At 42.7% G+C, this 21673-nt stretch overlaps 1 protein-coding gene across 1 annotated transcript; it reads right to left on the bottom strand.

Moving 5' to 3' along the window:
* Positions 1 to 16177: 16177 nt before the first annotated feature.
* Positions 16178 to 18186, bottom strand: LOC110142841 (PRAME family member 12-like). Its single transcript, XM_070473738.1, has 3 exons — positions 17738 to 18186; positions 16412 to 16749; positions 16178 to 16335 (listed from the first exon to the last, which is right to left on the bottom strand). Exons 1-3 carry the CDS (start codon positions 18184 to 18186, stop codon positions 16178 to 16180), a joined length of 945 nt encoding a protein of 314 aa, XP_070329839.1.
* Positions 18187 to 21673: the final 3487 nt, after the last annotated feature.

Here is a 21673-nt window from a genome sequence, read left to right as displayed (position 1 = left end):
CCTGACTCTGCTTCAAAAGGAATCCTGTAGAAACTGCCAACAAACAAAGCAAGCCAAAGAGGAACACATCTAAGACAATCTCCCAGCCCTTCAGAGAAATCTACTCAGGACTGAGGTCTCAGCTCTGGCAGGGGTGGGAGTGCCTTAATTAGACCATATGACATTCAGGCCTCAACAGGCACCAAGTTATAACCCTTTCCCTTTTCAACTCAGAACAAGCTTCTCACAAGACCATTGAGGAGGAAAGGCAACCACTAGCTATTTCAATTCAATTCAGTGCTTTGCTTAATTCATGTCCCAGCTAGAAGTGTGAAGCCAGGAGCCTGAAAACTCATTCCAGTCTTTATGAGTGGAATATGTCAGACTATCACTTGTAGCCCTAAGTCTATGGTAAGAGGAAGGTCATGTGGACCCAGACAGCCTCCATCCTTAGTTACCCATAACACAAATGCCATTTGTATAAAAAATATGTATTTGAAATTTCATGAAACAAAACTCCAAACAGATAGTTTAAATATCTGCTGGGTAAAGACATTAAAAAATGATACCAGCTAAAGCACTAATCAAAATGTTTTGAGATTCAGGCAAAAAACTACACTAAGAGGCAAAACTAAAACCTGAAATGGGTTCATCAGAAAGAAATGATTTTCTGAAAACTCTCCCTGCAATCCAGAACTACAAGTCACTTTTCAAGATTAGCTAACCATGGGGAAGGAATGGTTATTCTTATATGATGAAGGTAACTTACTGGTCTGATGTGGCTGGAGGGGTGCTCAGACCTCAGACGCTGTGAAGAACTCAGCTGGTGTCTCCAGAGCAGGAAGATTCTGAACTCTTCTCCAGTGCGTCAGAGTTTTATACACCTTTCTTGTCCCATAATTCCTCTGTCCCACTGCTAATCCAATCAGAAAGGGACATCTGATTTAACTATAGAAGACCTATTGGATTGATCCTGATTGGATTATCATATTTCTTTAGAGTAGTTGATTGAAATATATACACAGTCAGGAAACAAAAAGAATGATGGTGTGGCTGGGTGATCCAGGACCTATTCACAGATTCACTTCCCTGATACTGACTGAATTCTACCAATATGGTCAGTTATATTTTCGAGGGTCAGACAGGAAAGGGATTATTGGTTCCCGCCACTGGACAAGAAAAAAAGTTGACAGAATCATTGTTGGGGGCACTTTGGTCAAATCAACATTAGCAATATGTCCATGATTAAAACAGTCTCATGAAAACAGTGGTGTGTTATAAAAGAAAACAAAATGTACTCATCCCTGTATCAGCTTTTCACTGAGGAGTTATGTAGGAAACACAGGAGGTTGTGTGCCTATTCAGGAAGCCAGGGAAGAGCTTTGGGGATGCGGTGGTTTTTCCAGCCTCAAGTCAAGTCTTCTCTGAAGGTGGACAAGCTGGAATCTCAGTGAGAATATGAGGGGTTCTAGACAGTTTGGAGCTGGGCATTCCTAAAGGACAACGTGAATGATAGCAGCAATGCTAAATATAGGTTTATTTTTCTTTCTTTCTTTTTTTTTTTTTTTTGAAACAGAGAAATTTAAAGACATTTCTCTGGGTGATATTAAGATAGTAAAAGAAGGCTTCCCTGTGGCTCAGTGGTAAAGAATCTGACCACCAATGCAGGAGACACAGCTTTGATCCCTGGTTGGGGAAGATATCATATGACACAGGGCAACTAAGTTGGTGCACCACAACTGTTAAGCCTGTGCTCCACAAAAGAGAAGCTACCACAATGAGAAGCCCATGTACAGCAACTAGAAAGTAGCCCCCTCTCGATACAAGTAGAGAAAAGCCCCCACAGCAATGATGACCCAGGACAATAAAAATAAATAAATAAAATAAACCGAAGAAATATAGTAAAATCTTAGACAGCATTTTTCCCAAAAAGTTGAGATCAGAGCAACCAACTGCAAGAAAAGATTAAATCTAAGATGTGAGAAGAGGAAAGGGTGTGAATACTGGAATCAGATATTTCCCAGACTCAGAGGCAGTGATGGTGGGCATTCTGGGTTCTTTGGGAACTTGGAGCCAGAGAAGAAATAAATCTTTTTCAGCTCCAAATAACCCTGTCATCCAGGGGCAAGTGCTACCAGCTGAGGTTTGTTTACTTATTTATTTATTTATTTTTCTCACTGAGGACAATTTTCAGATGGCAAATTCCCCAGCCATTTTTCAGGGGTGCATGCATTTGTGTGCTAAGACACTTCAGTCGTGTCCAACTCTTTGCAACCCTATGGACTGTAGCCCACCAGGCTCCTCTATCCATGGAATTCTCCAGGCAAGAATACTGGAGTAGAAGCCAAACTAAAATTTCATTGGTGCTTTTCCTAGTGCATTTAGATCATGACTGTTCTACTCATAACTAGCCGTGTTCAACACAGATTCTGATCAAAGTGGCACCATTAGGCACAGAAATAAAATTCTGCTTTTCTTGTCATAAATGTCAACACCTTTTCTGCACTAAATATTGAAACAGTTATTGGTGTGTAATGTTCTACTACATTCAGGTATGGTTCCCACTTTGGGCTGCATCATACAAGGATTTCTTTGAAGTCTATGGCCACACATAAAGGGAGCCCCTTTCTCCATCTTTAAGAATTTTCCATTCCTCTCACCCACCCAGTTATTTGATGCCAACATTTTTCTTATACACCTGTGGCCACCAAGGTGAAGACTCTGCAGGGAGTTTTCAGTCTTGGTCACTTTTGGGAAGATAGCTTCCACCATGTTTTTCTCATGTACATAAATGGCCTTTACATAAAATAGGATTAAACTGGATTCTACTCAAGTGACATTTAAATCCCAGGCCACCAATCCCTTTTATTAATAACTTGCAATTAGATTGAGATTAGTAACAACAATAAGCATGAACATCTCTGTTACTGAACAGAAACCAGGTGAACAACCACACGGGCACTTTTCATTCATTCCTTCAGATAACCTTAAGAGAAAATCTGAACTTCACTCATATTTTCCCTATGTTTAAGCTGTTGATTCAAGCTCACTGCCAAGTAGAAGAAACTGCCCATTTATGTGAAGAGAAAAAGTAGTTGACAATATCAGAAGAACACTCCCCCCGATCCTGCCAAAGTTGCCGGGAAATCTAAATGTTGGAAATGACAATCAGAGAGATTTCATGTGATGTTTGTGGAAATTTGGAAATTGAGAAGTCTAAGCTGGGAATGTCTCTATGGGATCACAGCTTCTGTGAGATCCAAAAGGAGCATTGTTCTAAAGGCTCACCTTTCATCCCCTTGTAGTCAGTATCTCCTGTCAAGTAATAGATCAAAATAAACTTAAATCTCTTTAAAAATGCTAGTGAATATGTGATGAAAAGGGTAGCCTCTTACACTGTTGGTAGGATGTAAATTGGTGCAGCCATTATGGAAAACAACATGTAGGTTCCTCCAAAACTAAAAATAGAGTTGCTATATCATCTAGCAATTCCACTTCTGGGCAATATCCATAAAAATCTATTATTCAAAAAGATACACACACCCTTATGTTCATAGTATTATTTACAATAGCCAAGAATGGAAATAGCCTAGATATTCATCTACATAAGAATGAAAAAAGAAGATGAGTTTTATATACATATATAGGTCAAGAATATATAGCGAAGTTGGTAAAGAATCTGCGTGCAAGCAGGAGACCCCAGTTGGATTCCTGAGTCAGGAAGATTCGCTAGAGAAGTGATAGGCTACACACTCCCAGTATTCTTGGGCGTCCCTTGTGGCTCAACTGGTAAAGAATCTGCCTGCAATGTGGGAGACCTGGATTCGATCCTGGGTTGGAAAGATCACCTGGAGAAGGGAAAGGCTACCCACTCCAGTATTCTGGCCTAGAGAATTCCATGGACATAGTCCATGGGGTCCCAAAGAGTCAGACAGGACTGAGTGGTTTTCAGTTTCACTTTCACTGGAGCACAGCAGGCTTCCTGTCCATCACCAACTCCCTGAGCTTGCTCAAACTCATGTCCATTGAGTCGGTGATGCCATCCAACCATCTCATCCTCTGTCATCCCCTTCTCCTCCTGCCTTCAATCTTTCCCAGCATCAGGGTCTTTTCCAAGGAAGTCAGCTCTTCAAGTCAGATGGCCAAAGTACTGGAGCTTCAGCTTCAGCAGCAGTCCTTCCAATGAATACTCAGGACTGATGGCCTTTAGGATTGACTGATTGGATCTCCTTGCAGTCCAAGGGACTCTCAAGAGTCTTCTCCAACACCATAGTTCAAAAGCATCAGTTCTTCAGTGCTCAGCTTTCTTTATAGTTCAACTCTCATATCCATACATGGCTACTGGAAAAGCCATAGCTTTGACTAAACAGACCTTTGTCAGCAAAGTAATGTCTCTGCTTTTTAATATGCTGTATAGATTGGTCACAGCTTTTCTCCCATGGAGCAAACGTCTTTTCACTTCATGGCTGCAGTCACCATCTGCAGTGATTTTGGAGCCCAAGAAAATAAAGTCTCTCACTGTTCCCACTGTTTCCCCATCTATTTGCCAAGCAGTGGTGGGACCAGATGCCATGATCTTCATTTTTTGAATGCTGAATTTTAAGCCAGCATGTTCACTCTCCTCTTTCACTTTCATCAAGAGATCTTTAGTTTTTCTTCACTTTCTGCCATAAGGGTGGTGTCATCTGACCATCAGAGGTTGTTGATATTTCTCCTGGCAATCTTGATTCCAGCTTGTGCTTCATCCAGCCCAGTATTTCACATGATGTACTCTGCTTAGAAGTAAAATGAGCAGGGTGACAATACACATCCTTGACGTACTCTTTTCCTGATTTGGAGCCAGTCTGCTGTTCCATGTCCAGTTCTAACTGTTGCTTCTTAACCTGCATACAGATTTCTCAGGAGGCAGGTCAGGTGGTCTGCTATTCCCATCTCTTGAAGAATTTCCCACAGTTAGTTGTGATCCACACAGTCAAAGGCTTTGAGGTAGTCAATAAAGCAGAAGTAATTTTCTGGGACTCTCTCACTTTTTCCAAGATCCAACAGATGTTGGCAATTTGATCTTTGGTTCCTCTGCCTTTTCTAAATCCAGCTTGAACATCTGGAAGTTCACAGTTCACATACTGTTGAAGCCTGGCTTGGAGAATTTTAAAAATTACTTTGCTAGTGTGTGAGATGAGTACAATTGTGCAGCAGTTTGAACATTCTTTGGCATTGCCTTTCTTTGGGATTGGAATGAAAACTGACCTTTTCCAGTCCTGTGGCCACTGCTGAGTTTTTCAACTTTGCTGGCATATTGAGTGCAGCACTTCATGGCATCATCTTTTAGGACCTGAAATAGCTCAATTGTAATTCTATCACCTCCACTAGCTTTGTTAATTGTGATGCTTCCTAAGGCCCACTTGACTTCGCATTCAAGGATATCTGTCTCTAGGTGAGTGATCATATCATTGTGGTTATCTGGGTCCTGAAGATATTTTTTGTATAGTTCTTCTGTGTATTCTTGCCACCTCTTCTCAATATCTTCTGCTTCTGTTATGTCCATACCATTTCTATCCTTTATTGTGACCATTTTACATGAAATGCTCCCTTGGTATCTCTAATTTTCTTGAAGAGATCTCTAGTCTTTCCCATTCTATTGTTTTCCTCTATTTCTTTGCCCTGATCACTGAGGAAGACTTATCTCTCCTTGCTATTCTTTGGAACTCTGAATTCAGATGCTTGTATCTTTCCTTTTCTCCTTCGCCTTTCACTTCTCCTTTTGTCTCAGCTATTTTTAAGGCCACCTCAGACAACCATTTTGCTTTCTTGCATTTCTTTTTCTTGGGAGTGGTCTTGATCGCTGCCTCCTGTACAATGTCACAAGCCTCCACCCGTAGTTATCAGATCTCATCCCTTGAATCTATTTGTCATGTCCACTGTATAATCATAAAGGATTTGATTTAGGTCATACCTGAATGGTCTAGTGGTTTTCCCTACTTTCTTCAATTTAAGTCTGAATTTGGCAGTAAGCAGTTCATGATCTGAGCCATAGTCAGCTCCCAGTCTTGTTTTCACTGACTGTAAAAGACTTCTCCATCTTCAGCTGCAAAGAATATAATCAATCTGATTTTGGTATTGACCATCTGGTGATGTCCATGTGTAGAGTCGTCTCTTGTGTTGTTGGAAGAGGGTGTTTGCTATGACCAGTGTGTTCTCTTGGCAAAACCCTGTTAACCTTCCCCCTATTTCATTTTGTACTCCAAGGCCAAAGTTGCCTGTTACTCCAGGTATCTCTTGACTTCCTACTTTTGCATTCTAGTCTCTATGATGAAAAGGACATCTTTTTTTGGTGCTAGCTCTAGAAGATTGTAGGTCTTCATGTAACCTTTTCAACTTCAACTTCTTTGACATTAGTGGTTGGGGCATAGACTTTAATTACTGTGATGTTAGATGGTTTGCCTTGGAAACTAATAGAGGTTATTCTGTAATTTTTGAGATTACACTCAAGTACTGGATTTCAGACCCTTTTGTGGATTATGAGGATTACTCCATTTTTTGTAAGGGATTTTTGCCCACAGTAGTAGCTATAATGGTCATCTGTATTAAATTCACCTGTTCCAGTACATTTTAGTTCACTGATTCCTAAAATGTCAATGTTCACTGTTGTCATCTCCTGTTTTACCACTTCCAATTTACCTTGATTCATGGACCTAATATTCCATGTTCCTGTGCAATATTGTTCTTTACAGCATTGGACTTTACTTCCATCACCAGTCGCATCCACAACTGGGCATTGTTTTTTTCCTTGGCTCTGTCTCTTCTTTCTTTCTGGAGTTATTCTCCACTCTTCTCCAATAGCATTTTGGGCACCTACTGACCTGGAGAGTTCATCTTTCAGTGTCATTTCTTTTTGTCTTTTCATACTGTTAATGGTGTTCTCAATGCAGGAATACAGAAGTGGTTTGCCATTTCCTTTTCCAGTGGGCCACGTTTTGTCAAAACTCTCCACTATGACCCATCCACCTTGGGTGGCCCTACACAGCATGGCTCATAACTTCACTGAGTTAGAGAAGGCTGTGGTCCTTGTGATCAGTTTGATTAGTTTTCTGTGATTGTGGTTTTCATTCTGTCTGCCCTCTGCTGAATAAGGATAAGAGGCTTATGAAAGCTTTCTGATGGGAGAGACAGACAGGAGTCTGTTAGATCATATTAGACTTGATATGGTTACAACATTAAGTAAAAAGAAATATCAAGTACCAAATAACACTTCCAACAAAATCCTATTGATGTAAAAATATATACATACTCATTTAAGAGATAATGGTAAATTCGTCTCACAAAATTTCAACTTTATACCTGGCATAGCAGGATTGTGGAGGTGCAAAGGCAATTTCAACCCCAACAACATGAAAGCCAGGCACACAAACAAATGTAGGTCTCAGGTCTAGAACAACAAAGACATGCAATTTCCCTTCTGATGTTGTGAGGGTCATTGTGGGTCATATTAGCGTTCCTTGCTGAACACTTTTCTCATATCAGAGGCTATGGGGTTTCCAAATATATCCCACACACAATGTTTTAACAAAGAAAGATTCTTGTCAGAGACCAAAAAAAAAAAAAAAAAAATGTTTTATACTACAATTTCCTCTCCACTGTCCCTTGGTGGAAAAATATTTAAAGAAAAACGTAGCAACACTGATCCCAATTTCCTAAATGGCATCACTTGGCATTAATTAAAAAGCAGCTCACAAATGTGGGGTCCCATGCCCTCCAGGTCTCCCTGCTCCCCTGCCATCCTTTACTCACCCAGCCTGATCCTGGGGAGTGTGGGGTTCCTTTCTCATGGAGAAAATGCCAGACAATTTGACCTGAACCTGGGGTGTTGTAACAGGAAGAGAATAATACAGTTCTCCCCATAACTGCAGTGGGCAATGGAGGGGATGACCCTCTGGTGTGAGTTGGGATCTTGGGTTTCACAAACCACATTTACCCAAGATTCTTTTCCAGTAGCTATGGGAGTTCAAATCAAGGATTAAAAAAAAAAAAAAAACAGTATAAAAGGCAGATTCAGGAGCTGCCCAGGGCACCTACAGTGTCACAAGAACCTCAAAAACAGTTTATTCTTCCAATAAAGAACCTGAGACCCAGGGCATGAAATGAGCTGCCAGAAAGTTACTGGGAACTCCCAGTGAGCTCCAAAAGGTTTGTAGGTCAACAGAGTTTACCATTCTGTGAACATCCCTATACCTATGATCAACCAAAGGCCCCAGAATTTAAAAAAAAGAAAGAAAGAAAGAAAGAAAGAAAGTCATTGGATGGGGAAATCTGATTTGGATTTTCTTTCTCCTCTGCTCCCTGGAGTTAGTGCCAATCAAAAAAATCCTGAGTATGAAGCCATAGCCAATGGAAAGAATCATCAAACTGACCACCAGAGGACAGGCTTGTCCCAGCCAATAGGCTGACCTCCAGGCAGAGACACCCAAGGTGACTTTTTTTTTTTTCCATTTATTTTTATTAGTTGGAGGCTAATTACTTTACATCATTACAGTAGTTTTTGTCATACATTGAAATGAATTAGCCATGGATTTACATGTATTCCCCATCCCAGTCCCCCCTCCCACCTTCCTCTCCACCCGATCCCTCTGGGTCTTCCCAGTGCACCAGGACCGAGCACTTGTCTCATGTACGCAACCTGGGCTGGTGATCTGTTTCACCCTAGATAATATACATGTTTCAATGCTGTTCTCTTGAAACATCCCACCTTCTCCTTCAAGGTGACATTTAAAGTGCTGGCTCCTGTAATCAAAGCATCATACCTTGGCAGAGGGAATGACTGACCCGTGAGACTCTGCCTCAGGTTCTGATAGTCACTGTGGCCTTGGTTATGGTCTTGATTATGTCTACAGCCTTTAGGTCAAACAACAGCCCTGCCATCTATGGACAATTTATTCTGCACTATGCACTTGGCTCAGTGCTTTTTTATGAGTTAGGGATTGTATGGTACTCATTCAATACAGTGAGAGGTAGAATCAGTGGAGGGCAGTAACTTCTTCCTGGAGGGAAGTAATACAGTCTGCTGGTGGAGGAACTTGAAGTTCTGTTTGTCAGTGCTCCTGAATATTGAACTGTGCTGTCCCAGCACCCTCCTGTGAGTTGACCACTGTGAGCTTTGTAATAAAATAGTGGAGTCATAATTTCCTCTATTATAAAAGGGAGAAGGAACAAGCATGAGGTTCAGGTATTTACCATGTTGCTTTCTCTTCAGAATCTGTTTTTCCAAAAACTAGGCAGGTAAAATAAAAGTGTAGTGACTCTACTTACTGCAGTGGTTCCCAGTGACTGGTCCCCTGACCAGCAGCATCAGCATCACTTGCGAACATTTTAAAAAGTGATTCTCAGCTTCTCCCCAGATCTACTCATTCAGAAACTCAGAAGGACCAACATCGCTGTTTAATGAAAACCTTCTCCATCCCTTACTACATTTGGGGGATGTGTAGACAGTCATAGGCTCTCACCTCCACCCTGAACCACTGTCCCTCCACCTTGTCAACTGCCTTGAAAAGAATAGATGGATCTAAAGCTAAGCAATAGAATGTGTACTGAGCCCAGAGAATACTTTCATTCGATGTTCCTAACATTGGCCAGGAGGCAATGATCAAAACCATCCCCAAGAAAAAGAAATGCAAAAAGGCAAAATGGTTGTCTGAGGAAGCTGAGAAAAGAAAAAAAGCTAAAGGCAAAGAAGAAAGGGAAAGATAAACCCATCTGAAAGCAGAGTTCCAAAGAATAGCAAGGAGAGAAAAGAAAGCCTTCTTAAGTGAACAATGCAAAGAAATAGAGGAAAACAATAGAATGGGAAAGACTAGAAATCTCTATAAGAAAATTAGAGAAATATTTTATGCAAAGACGGGCACAGTGAAGGAAATAAATGGTATGGATCTAACAGAAGCAGAAAATATTAAGAAGATGTGGCAAGAATACACAGAGGAACTGTACAAATAAAGGTCTTAGTGACTCATAACCATGATGGTAAGACAGCTCACCTAGAGCCAGACATTCTGGAGTGTGAAGTCGAGTGGGCTTTAGGAAGCATTACCAAAACAAAGCTACTGGAGGCGACAGAATTCCAACTGAGCTATTTAAAGTCCAAAAAGATGATGCTGTTAAAGTGCTGCACTCAATATGCCAGCAAATTTGGAAAACTCAGCAGCAGCCACAGGATTGGAATATGTCAGTTTTCATTCCAATCCCAAAGAAAGGCAATGCCAAAGAATGTTCAAACTATCACTCAATCACACTCATTTCACATGATAGCAAGTTAGTTCTCAAAATCCTTCAAGCTAGGCTTCGACAGTACATATAACAAGAACTTGCAGTTGTACAAGCTGGATTTAGAAAAGGCAGAGGAACCAGACACAAAATTGCCAACAAACGGTGGATCATAGAAAAATCAAGGGAATTAAAAAAAAAAATCTCCATATGCTTCATTGACTACAAGGAAGACTTTGAGTAGATCACAGAAAACTATGGAAAATTCTTAAAGAAATGGGAATACCAGACCACCTACCTTGCCTCCTCAGAAATCTGTATGCAGGTCAAGAAGCAACATTTAGAACTGGACACAGAACAACAAAGTGGTTCAAAATTGGGAAAGGAGTATGTCAAGGCCGTATACTGACATCCTGCTTATTAATCTATATGCAGAGTACATCTTGGGAAATTTCGGGCTGGTTGAAGGTCAAGATGGAATCAAGATTGCAGGGAGAAATAACAATAACTTCAGATATGCAGATTATACCACCCTAATGGCAGAAAGTGCAGAGGAACTAAAGAGCCTCTTGATGAAGGTGAAAGAAGAGAGTGGCAAGGCTGGCATAAAACATGCTTTACAAATTGAGATTGTAGCATTACGTCCCATCACTTCATGGCAAATAGATGGGGAAAAAATGGAAATAGTGACAGATTTTATTTTCTTGGGCTCCAAAATAATTGTGGATGGTGACTTCAGTCATGAAATTAAAAGAGGCTTGGTCCTTGGAAGAAAAGCTATGAAGAACCTAGACAGCATATTAAAAAGTACACCTTGCTGACAAAGTTCCATATAGTCAAGCTATGGTTTTCCAGTAGTTATTACAGATGTGAGAGTTGGACCATAAAAGAAGGCTGAGTGCCAAAGAATTGATGCTTTGGAACTGTGGTGTTGGAGAAGACCCTTAAGAGTCACTTCAATGGCAACGGAATCAAACCAGTCAATTCAAAGGAAATCAGTCCTGAATATTCATTGGAATGACTGATGCTGAAACGAAAGCTCCAATATTTTGACCACCTGATGAGTCAACTCATGAGAAAAGACCCTGGTGTTGAGAAGGATCAAGAGCAGGAGGAGAAGGGGGTGACAGAGGATGAGATGGTTGGATGGCATCACCAACTCAATGGACATGAGTTTGAGCACACTCTGGGAGATAGCGAAGGACAGGGAAGGCTGGTGTGCTGCAGTCCATGGGGTCACAAAGAGTCAGTCACAGCTGATTGACTGAACTCAGTTCCACTTCCAATGTTCTCTTAAGCTTTTCCTTGGGGACAGTATTTCACTTGCCATTTCAGTAAATAAAGGATATTGCAGCCAAAAGGCCATTATCCACTGCAGTTCCCCTTCCCTCAAGATAGTCTGTCCTGAGGGTAACTCAAGAAGGAGAAAACAGGATGGTTTGCTGAAGTAGTTAAGATGCATATCATATGGATGACTTCAATAAGTCCAGACTCTTTCCATACATAAAAAAGCATGAGAAGGAACTTCCCTGGAAGTTCAGTGGTTAAGAATCCACCTGTTGGGATACAGGTTGGATCCTTGGTCCAGGAAGATCCCACATGCTGTGTAGCAACTAAACCCATGCCCCCCACACACTGAGCACTCAACTGGAGTCTGGGACCTGTGACTACTGAAGCCCACATGCACTAGAGCCCATGCCCTGCAATGAGAGAAGCCAGCAAAATGAGAAACCAATGCACTTCAACTAGACAGTAAACCCTGCTCACCAGAACAAGAGAAAGGCTGTGCTCAGCAAGGAAGACCCAGCAGAGCCAAAAAAAGTGGGGGGGGGGGGTAAAATAAAACTATAAAAATAAATAACAATTTTAAAAAGCATGAAAATCATTAATTTGAGATGTGTCATTTTTATAATATGCAGTAATCTTTTGGCATATTCTGAATTTTTTTTCAGCAAATGACCTTATGTATTCTGGCCCCCCTTATAACTTTTGAATAGTTCTTCAGATCTGTCTGAGAAGCCACCTTTCTGGCTATAATCTTCTGTAAATTCACAGAATAAAGCATTTGTCCTGTTTTAGGTTGTGCATTTCTTATCATTTTACATGATCTTCCAAGACATTTTCCCAATCCACAGTGTTCTGTTCCCATTCACCTGAGCTCCAGGTGTTACATGGAAACTGTCAGCTAAAGCATTAGTCACCACCTGAAAGCAGAGAGTTATTTTATTTGGTGGAAATGTTTAGGAGCCAAGCCAGGGAGACAGCATCTCAGAAACTCTGAGAAAACTGTTACAAGGAGGCAGGAAGGAGAGTCAGGCTATATATAGGTTTGTAACAAAGGGAGCAGGCAGTCTGAACATCAAAGATTACTATGAGGTAAGAAAAGCCAGATACCAAGTTATATTTAGTTTTGTATGTATGGGAAGATGCAAGCCTCTGGGCTCACTAAATTCATTCCTTTCATGTGCACCTCAGCTCTCTGGGGCCAATCCTGTCTCCTTGTTAACCTTAGGGGCGGCAGACATGGCAGATGGCTGCTTGTTTCCTTCTCAGCTCCTCAGCAATCACCGCAGGGAATGGCGACATCTGCTGGATTGGAGGATTACATCACTGTGCAAGTATCTTGTACTCAAGTGGCATTTAAAGGAGAGCTTAATTCTTTGTTTAATGTTTATTATTTTGATTATTTGAACTGGATCTTAATCATGCACGTAGGATCTTTGATCTCCCTTGCACTCCTGGGGGATCATTTAGTTGTGGCAGGTAAACGCTTAGTTGCAGGATACGGGATATAGTTCCTTGACCAGTGGTTGAACTCGGTCCTCCTGCATTGGGAGCATGGAGTTGTACCCACTGGCCCACCAGGGAAGCTCCAGGATAGCAAGAGTTATTAAAAATTCTCAAGTATACAGTCCTGATTAGGAAATTGATTTCTCTCCTCTGGCCTGATCTACCAGCATGTGGCCTAGGGGATCTAAGGCTCAGAATGTCTATCACTGAAGATGAATCCAGCCTCTCTTATTTCCCCCCACACCCAATCCCCCTGAACTGACTACTGGAACAGTTCAGGTGAACCCTGATTCATTGGTGACCCCCTGAAATATGTGAGTCCAGTTTCGGTCCCTGGGTTTTGCTTTCCTCCCTGTTGTGAGCAATAGAGGGATAAAGACTTATGCTATTCACTAGGAAGGAGAAGATGTGGGGGAGGGGAAAGCATCATGGAGTTCTTTCATGATAAGGAGATCTTTCTAAATAAATCTAGAGCCAATCCCTCAACAAGCAATATCTCACTGAATCCTACTAAAAATCTCTTAAACTGTGTGTGCATTGTTCTATTCATTGTGGGGGAAACAAAGATCTGCCTAAGAGCTATATTTCAGCCCTATATCCCCTTCCTCCACAAATAAAAAGTTGCAGCCTCTGAATGCTTAGCAGTGAAACTTTATTTGGCTTCATTCTGTTTAGACAGACTGTGAGGATTAAATTTATGTGTCAACTTCACTGTGAGATGAAATGCCCAGATCTCGGGTCAAACATTCATTCTGGGGGAATCTACAAGGGAATTCCTAGAGAAGATTAACATTGGAATCGGTAGACTGAGTCAAGATATCAGCCCTCACCAGTGTGGGAGGGCATCGTCTTATCTTCTGGGGGTCTGAATGGAACAAGGGCAATTGCTCTCCCTCTCTCTCTTCTTGGCCACGAATACTGGAGTTTCTGGTTTCTAAACCTTGAAACTCGAGAACATACACAAGTGGTACCCTAGATCTCTGGCCTTTAGCCTTGACTTAGAGCTCCGCCATCATTTCCCCTGATTTTCAGCCTTAATGTCTGAATTATACCATAGCCTTTCCTAGTTCTCTAAGCAACAGACAGCAGACAGTGAGACTGTTCAGCCTCTGTAATCATATCAGCCTCTCTTCACTTGTCTGTGTAACTGGTGAATCATGAACAACCCATGGTTGAACTGCTCAGGGTCACTTAGATGAGGGTACTTTTAACAGTGAATTTAGTCTGCATCATATGTAGTTGGTTGAATCTGAGGACAATGAGCTGAGGATAGGGAGAGCCAACTGTGAGGCATATGTAATACATAACACATATTTGTTGTATATTTGAACATTCTTACATCCAGACAAGCTATCTTTGACCTTTGTGTTAGGGAAGGACTGGAATTGTAATGGGAATTATCAATTTATTCCAATATTACCAACCACCCAAAATTATATATATACATATATGGAATGTGGTATGGAAATAATAAATGCACATTAAATGTTTTTGCTCTTTAGCAATTTACTAAAAGGAATTTGGATGCCTGGCCACAACTAGATTATATCCATGAGGACCACTACTCACCCATGACAAGCATGGAATGGTGGGAACCAGGTTCAACCTTACTGGTAGTGTGGAAAACATCTTGCAGAACCGAGGAGATTGCCTTTGGCAGTGAAGCACACAGAAAGGCAAGCAACTGCAAATTATACATCCCCTGGTACAAGTATGAAGAATACCCATGCCCCAGGTCATGGCCTGAGTCATCAGTGAGAGCCCTGCCAAGAGTTCTTCATTCCAGTAGGTCATTGGATACACTCTGTGTTCCCCTTTGTGTTATTAATGCACTGAACAGCCAAAGAAATAAGCACAGAAGTGAGAATTGCCCCACGGGACTTACATGGTGGCTCAGACAGTACAGAATCTGCCTGCATTGCAGGAGTCCAGGGTTTGATACCTGAGTCAAGATGATACCCTGGAGAAGGAAATCGCTACCCACTCCAGTATTCTTGCCTGGAGAATCCCATGCATAGAAGAGCCTGGCGGGCTACAGTCCATGGGATTCCAGAGAGTCAAACATGACTAGGTGACTAAGCACACACACACACACACACACACACACACACGCACACGCACACACACGCACACGCACACACACGTACAAACACAGGAGATGCCCCAGACAGAAAAAAGAAATTATAGGAATGGTAAGGTTTTGAATCATGGACAACACTGTGCCTAATTTTATCAGTAGCTGGAGATAATGGAGGCATAAACTGAACACAGAATAATACATCATGGAGGACAGCAGTTGATTTTCCATGATCGTCTCTTTATTTATTTCTGTTAATTATTTTTGATAGGACAATGTCACATTATGTCTTCTTTTACAACAAAATAAATGTCACATCTATACATTTATCCAGTCTCATTTTAAATTTCTTTCCTGTTTAGCTTACCAGGAGGATCTCTTTATTCATGACAATCTTTTTTTAAAATTTTTTTGAATTGTATTTTCATATTTTTAGCACCAAAAACATTTTGTCTTGGGGTATAGCCTATTAACAATGCTGTGATAGTTTCAGATGAACAGTGAAAGGACTCAGCCATATATATACACGTATCCCTCAAACCCCCCTCCAATCCAGGCTGGCACATAACATTGAGCAGAGCTCCATGTACTATACAATAGGTTCCCGTTGGTTATCACTCTACATAGCTGTATGTACATGACCTTCCTAAAGTCCCCAACCATCCCTTCCCCTTGGCAACCTTGAGTTTGTTTTCTAAGTCTGTGAGTCTCTGTTTTGCAAGTAAGTTCATTTGTATCATTTCTTTTTAAATTCCATATATAAGGGGTGTCTTATGATATTTCCTGAGCAACTCTTTACAACAATCTCCTCAGGGATAACTCCAACACCTGGGTCTCCAGCGTGTAACCACCCAGGTTCATATCAGATGCTAGAAGCACATGTCCATGAAAGTCCCATGCCCTCCCAGAATCTACATTTCCCCCTGCAATCCTGCACCACCCCCACTATCACCTTTCCTTTTCCCAATTGCATTGAGAAGATGTCTGAAACCCTGGGTCTGTGTTCCCTTCATGATGTCCCCAAGTTCTCGATTTCCGTTTCAAGGTGCACAGCAGAAAGCTTCTGATCGAGGCAACCCCCTAGGCAGGGGCAGGACAGCTGTATATAACGGGCTCCATGTGATGGCATCCAGCCTCCCCACAGCGAGGACAGGGGCTGAGGCTAATCCAGATGATCCTGGGACGTCCCAAGTCCCTCAGAATCTCCAACAGCTGAGCCCGAAGCTGGGCAAGTCTCGCTTCCAGGAGAACACCCCGAGGTCTGTAAGTCTCCTGAGGGGCAGGATAACGCTCTTGCCTTAAGCAGGGCAGCACAGCGGTGTCGCAGCAGCTTCTCCATGCCGGCCGCGGACAGGACGTTCCCACACAGGCTGAAGGACCTGAGCTGGGAGCAGCGGCTCAGGGCAGGCAGGAAGGCCTCCAGCTGGGAGTCCGTGATCCCACACACATCGAAGTCCAGTTCCTGCATGATGGCTGCGACTTTCGCCAGCAGAACTTGGAGGAGCTCAGGCCAAAAGTCAGTCATGGTGACACCGCTCAGGTCCAGGCTCTTTAGCTGACTGATATCTGGGCTCTGGCACAGGTGGGTCAAGTCTGATTCTGTAAGCCAGCACTGGGTTATTGACAGGCTGTCCAAGGGGGACTTCAGGCACCTGGGGAGAAACCAAACAATTAGTTCTTGGGAACCGGGTGCCAGTTGAATACAGCTGATAGACAAAAGATTTCCACAGGGCTGAGCATTGTCTGATCGTCTGTTCTGCGGATCAGAACACTGATGCGCTAGAGTCTGAGCCTTGTCAACCTCACTGCTATACTGAGTCACTTCACAGTACCAGAAAGACTCTCTAGCCCCATCTATCAAGAAGATTACAACATATTCCACTTCCCTCTGAAGATAAATGAAGATCAAGGAATCACTAGAACATGCTATGAACAGATCCAGAGAGTGTCTCCATCAAGTGTGGACATCACTGAATATTAGTATGGGGAGATGAGATCTCAAAATGGTTTAAGGTAAGGCTTCGTTCAGGCCAAGGTGGACCTCCAGATCCTGTGTCTGGCCAGGTGAGGCTGTAGGGAGACATACATAAGGAACCAACTTACACAAGATCCCAGTGATGCCAGTCTAAAGGGCTCACTGACATTTCTGCACGGTATGCAAGATTTCTATCAGTGTTTATGATCCTTTTCTCTCAGCTCAATTAACACAATCTCCAGAACCATTCTCCTATACCTGGATTAACTTATCCAGAGCACAATACAATGTTTTACACAGAGGAAATTTAGAACAGGTTCACTGTGTGCACAAACCTTGGGAACATGGAGATTTTCTTCAGGAATGCTCTGATCTGATGTAGTTTCCCAACTTCAATGTCATTTCTAATTATCTTATTTTTACCATTTTGACATAGACACCTTCAAGGTAGGAGGAAATTGCAAACTCTGGGATGCAAGCATCCCAGTCATTACTCCACAGCTTCCAAGCAGGGTGTCTCACAAGAGCCAGTAGACCACTTTAACCTCCTACCTTGATTTGTGCGGTTCGGGATCACCACACTCTAGGAGAGAGCAACAGAGGAGACTGCGCTTTTGACATCTAATGTTGTGTTCAGTGTAACCCAGCCAGTGGTCCACACTCACCTGAGCATCTGGTCCAGGTGGCCTTCAAGGAAGGAGGGAGACTCCAGATGGAGATCCCGGAGGTGGCCTAGCCTCAGAAGCTGAGAGGTAATTTGCACAACATGGTGCTCTTCCTGCTTCTTGAAGGCAGACATGTGGATGGGGAAGAGAACTAGTCTCTGCAAATTACACATCTCACCCAGGAAAGGAGCAAATGTGGCCAGTGTGGACAGATTCCATGTGCAACTCACTTGCACCTCCTGGATATAGTCCAGCTGCACCATGCTCAGGACCTTCACAATATTGTCCATTGGCATGGAAATGATCTTCAGCTTCTTACAACACAGGTGGATGGAAGGCTTTCTCTGCTCCACCCACCAAAGGAAGTAGGTGAGGAAGTTGTCCAGGGTCTTTTCCTTCAGGAACAGGTCTATGAAAACCTTCAGTGGAGCCAAGTGCTGCTTTGTCATTGACCTGGGCTCAGTCCCTTGTGCCATTCATGAGCTTGGGCACCCATAACTGCTGGCTCCAGACCACATGCTCCAGAAGTTATGGCCAGTATTTCGTAAGTCTAGCACCCGCAGTTTGCACCTCCTGGGAGAAGAAAGAGATTGATGAGGATGCAGTAAAAACTTCACAGGGTAGGAAAAAACAGCCTCACAAATTGACAGAAGACTGCCCATCTGTGCTGTCACATTCCTGACGTCACCACCTGCCTTGCCTTCTTCCCTCTCTGCCTCATTTTCCTCCATCTCCCTTCCCCTCTTATCCTTTCTGATTCTTCACTTATAGTAACTCTAACCATGACTGGAAGGAGTTGGGGAATATTCTTTCAGGATCCCCTTCTTTAAAGGCACTCTTATGCTTTCAGAAAACAGTTCCCTTGGTGAGCCAAGGCTTCTTCGTTGCCAACTTCAGAACCCTCTGAAGATGTTGTTACCCCACCCCAGGTGTCTCCCCTGAGACATCCAGAACTTTACCAGATTACCCAAGTCAGACTCACCTGGATCGAACCTTCTGGGCAAGCAGAACATCAAGTGCTTCCAGCACGGCTTGTAGGGGCCCCACATGGGGCGGGTCAATCAGGGCCCCCACAGGCAGGCGGACAAAGGGCCAGGTTTGCACCATGCCTTTCAGGGTCTCCACACGTCTCCCATGGAAGGCTTCCAGGAAGAGAGGTGGGAAGAGCTCCATGGGCAGGCTCTCCAGAGCAGAAAAGGCCAAGCCATTGTCCCTCAGCAGGCGCATTCCCGCCAGGTCAACCAGCCTGGGTGGGGTGTGGACACTCATCGTGACTCTGCTCCAAAATGACTCCTGTGGACGCTGTCAGGGAGCAAGGGACCCATTTTAGACAATGCAGGAGCACACGGTAGAGTGTCTCCCTACTCTTCCCAGGACCTCAGGGCCAAGGTCATTTATCTAGCAGTAGTACAAGAGAGGCACTTAGCCATATTACACTAGGCAGGGCTCAGTGGAGACAAAGTGATGACTCTTTCTGTATTTTGAATATGCATTTTACTAGTACCGAGGAGGCAAAGACAACCACTAGCCCATTTGGGTCCATCTACTGCTTTTCTTATTCATTTACGTCTAGAAATGAATCCATACTAAAGTGCATGAAAACTGACTCCATCTTTATTTGGGGAAAATATTCTGACCATCACTTAGAGCTCTAACTCTATGGGAAGGGGAGAGTCATGTGGATCCATACAGCCTCCACTGTCAGTTATTCCTAAGATGAATGCCATTTTTATACTAATAGGTATTTTAAATTTCATGAAATAAAATTCCAAACTGATATATTTCACTAAAAATATCTGCTTGGTATAGACATTTAAAGTGATACCAGCTAAACCACAAATCACAGTGTTTGAGATTCAGGCAAAACTACCCTGAGAGGCAAAACCAAAACCTGAAATGTGTTCATAGGAGAGAAATGATTCTTTTTGAAAACCCTGCCTACCATCCAGAGACACATGCCTCCCTTCAACACTAGCTAGCCATAAGTAAGAAAAGACATCCTTATCTGAGGCTGGGAACTTACTGCTCTGCTGTGCCTGGTGGAGCACTCAAACCTCAGATCCTGTGGAGAACTTAGCTGGTGTCTCCAGAACCAGAAAAGTCTATACTTCTTCTCCAGTGCATGAGGCTTTTAAGGGCCATTGTATTCCCATCATCTCTCTGTCCCACTACTAACCCAATCAGAGAGGGACATCTGATTAGATTATAGAGTTCCCACTGTATTGGTCTTGATTGGTCTTCATTTTTTCTGTAGGTTAGTTCATTGTATCTTATGTGCATTCAGGAAGGAGAAAATGATCAGGTATCTGTGTAATCAAGGACCTGTTCGCTTCCCAAACATTGATTGGATTTTACCAATATGGACAGTTAAACTCTTGTGAGTCAGACAGGAAAGGATTGTTGGTTGCTAACATTGAATACAAAAGAAAACAAAAGTTCAAAGTATCATTATTGGGGGAATTTTGGTGAAGTCAAAATTAGCAAAATATCCCTGAATTAAAATAGCTTCATGAAAACAGTGATGCTGTTCCTGAAGAAAACAAAATGCACTCATCCATGTATCAGCTTGTCACTCAGGTGTTATGCAGGAAACACAGGAGACTGTGAGCGTGTTCAGGCAGCAAGGGAAGAGCTGTCCCAGATATGGCTGGTTTTCCAGCCTTAAGCCACATCTTCTCTGAAGGTGGACAGGTCAGGACACTTACTTCTCAGAAGGAAGAGTGGGTCTGAGCAGGCTGGAGTTGGGCATTTCTAAAGGGACCACGTGAATGATAAACAACAATGTAAAATAAAAGTTTCTTTTACTTTTTGGAAACAGGGAAATTTAAAGATGTTATTCAAGGTGATATTAAGATAGTAAAAGAAGACTCCCCTAGTGACTCAGAGTAAAGAATCCCCCTGCAGATGCAGGAGACTGGCTTGATCTTTGACCCAGGAGGATACTACATGTTCCAGGGCAACTAAGCCCAGGAGTCACAACTACTGAGCCTGCACTCTACAACAAGAGAAGCCACAATGAGAAGCCTGGGCACCACAAGGAAGAGTAGCTCCCACTCACCACAACCAGAGAAAGGCCTGCACAGCAATGAAGAGCATGGAAACCAAAACTCAGGAAAATAATTAAAAAAAAAAAAAAACATAGCAAAGGATAATGGCTCAGAGGAGTCACTCTCAACTTCACTTCAGTTCAGTTCAGTCGCTCAGTCATGTCCAACTCTTTGTGACCCCATGGACTGCAGCACATCAGGCCTCCCTGTCCATCACCAACTCCCGGAGCTTTCTCAACTCATGTCCATTGAGTCGGTGATGCCATTCAACCATCTCATCCTCTGTCATCCCCTTCTCCTCCCGCCTTCAATCTTTCCCAGCATCATGGTCCTTTCAAATCAGCTCTTCTCATCAGATGACCAAAGTATCGGGAGTTTCAGGTTCAACATCAGTCCTTCCAATGAATATTCAGGACTGATTTCTTTTTGGATGGACTGATTGGATCTCCTTGCAGTCCAAGGGACTCTCAAGAGACTTTCCAACACCACAGTTCAAAAGCATCAATTCTTCAGCCATCAGCCTTCCATAAGGTCCAACTCTCACATCCATACATGACTATGGGAAAAACCATAGCTTTGACTATGTGCACCTTTGTCAGTAAAGTGGTGTCTCTGCTTTTTAATATGCTGCCTAGGTTTGTCATGGCATTCCTTCCAAGGAGTAAGCACCTTTTAATTTCATGGCTGCAGTCACCATCTGTAAGGATTTGGAAGCCCAAGAAAATAAAATCTGTTACTGCTTTCACTTTTTCCCATTCTGTTTGTCATAAAGTGATGGGATTGGATTCCATGAACTAGTTTATTTAATGTTGAGATTCAAGTCACCTTTTTCACTCTTCTCTTTCACCATCATCTGGAGTTTCTTTAGTTCCTCTTCATTTTCTGTATT

The sequence above is a fragment of the Odocoileus virginianus genome, chromosome 11, assembly GCF_023699985.2.
Source record: "Odocoileus virginianus isolate 20LAN1187 ecotype Illinois chromosome 11, Ovbor_1.2, whole genome shotgun sequence".
NCBI lineage: Eukaryota > Metazoa > Chordata > Mammalia > Artiodactyla > Cervidae > Odocoileus > Odocoileus virginianus.
Note: the sequence above shows the minus strand (reverse complement) of the source record. Positions and strands in the feature narration are given on the sequence as shown.

Coding starts and splice junctions, on each gene's coding strand:
- LOC110142841 (XM_070473738.1), bottom strand. CDS start 18,186: ATGACAAAGCAGCACTTGGCTCCACTGAAGGTTTTCATAGACCTGTTC. Junction 16,750..17,737: donor CACCTGGACCAGATGCTCAG/GTGAGTGTGGAC, acceptor GTTTCTCCCCAG/GTGCCTGAAGTCCCCCTTGG. Junction 16,336..16,411: donor GAAGCTGCTGCGACACCGCT/GTGCTGCCCTGC, acceptor TTCTCCTGGAAG/CGAGACTTGCCCAGCTTCGG.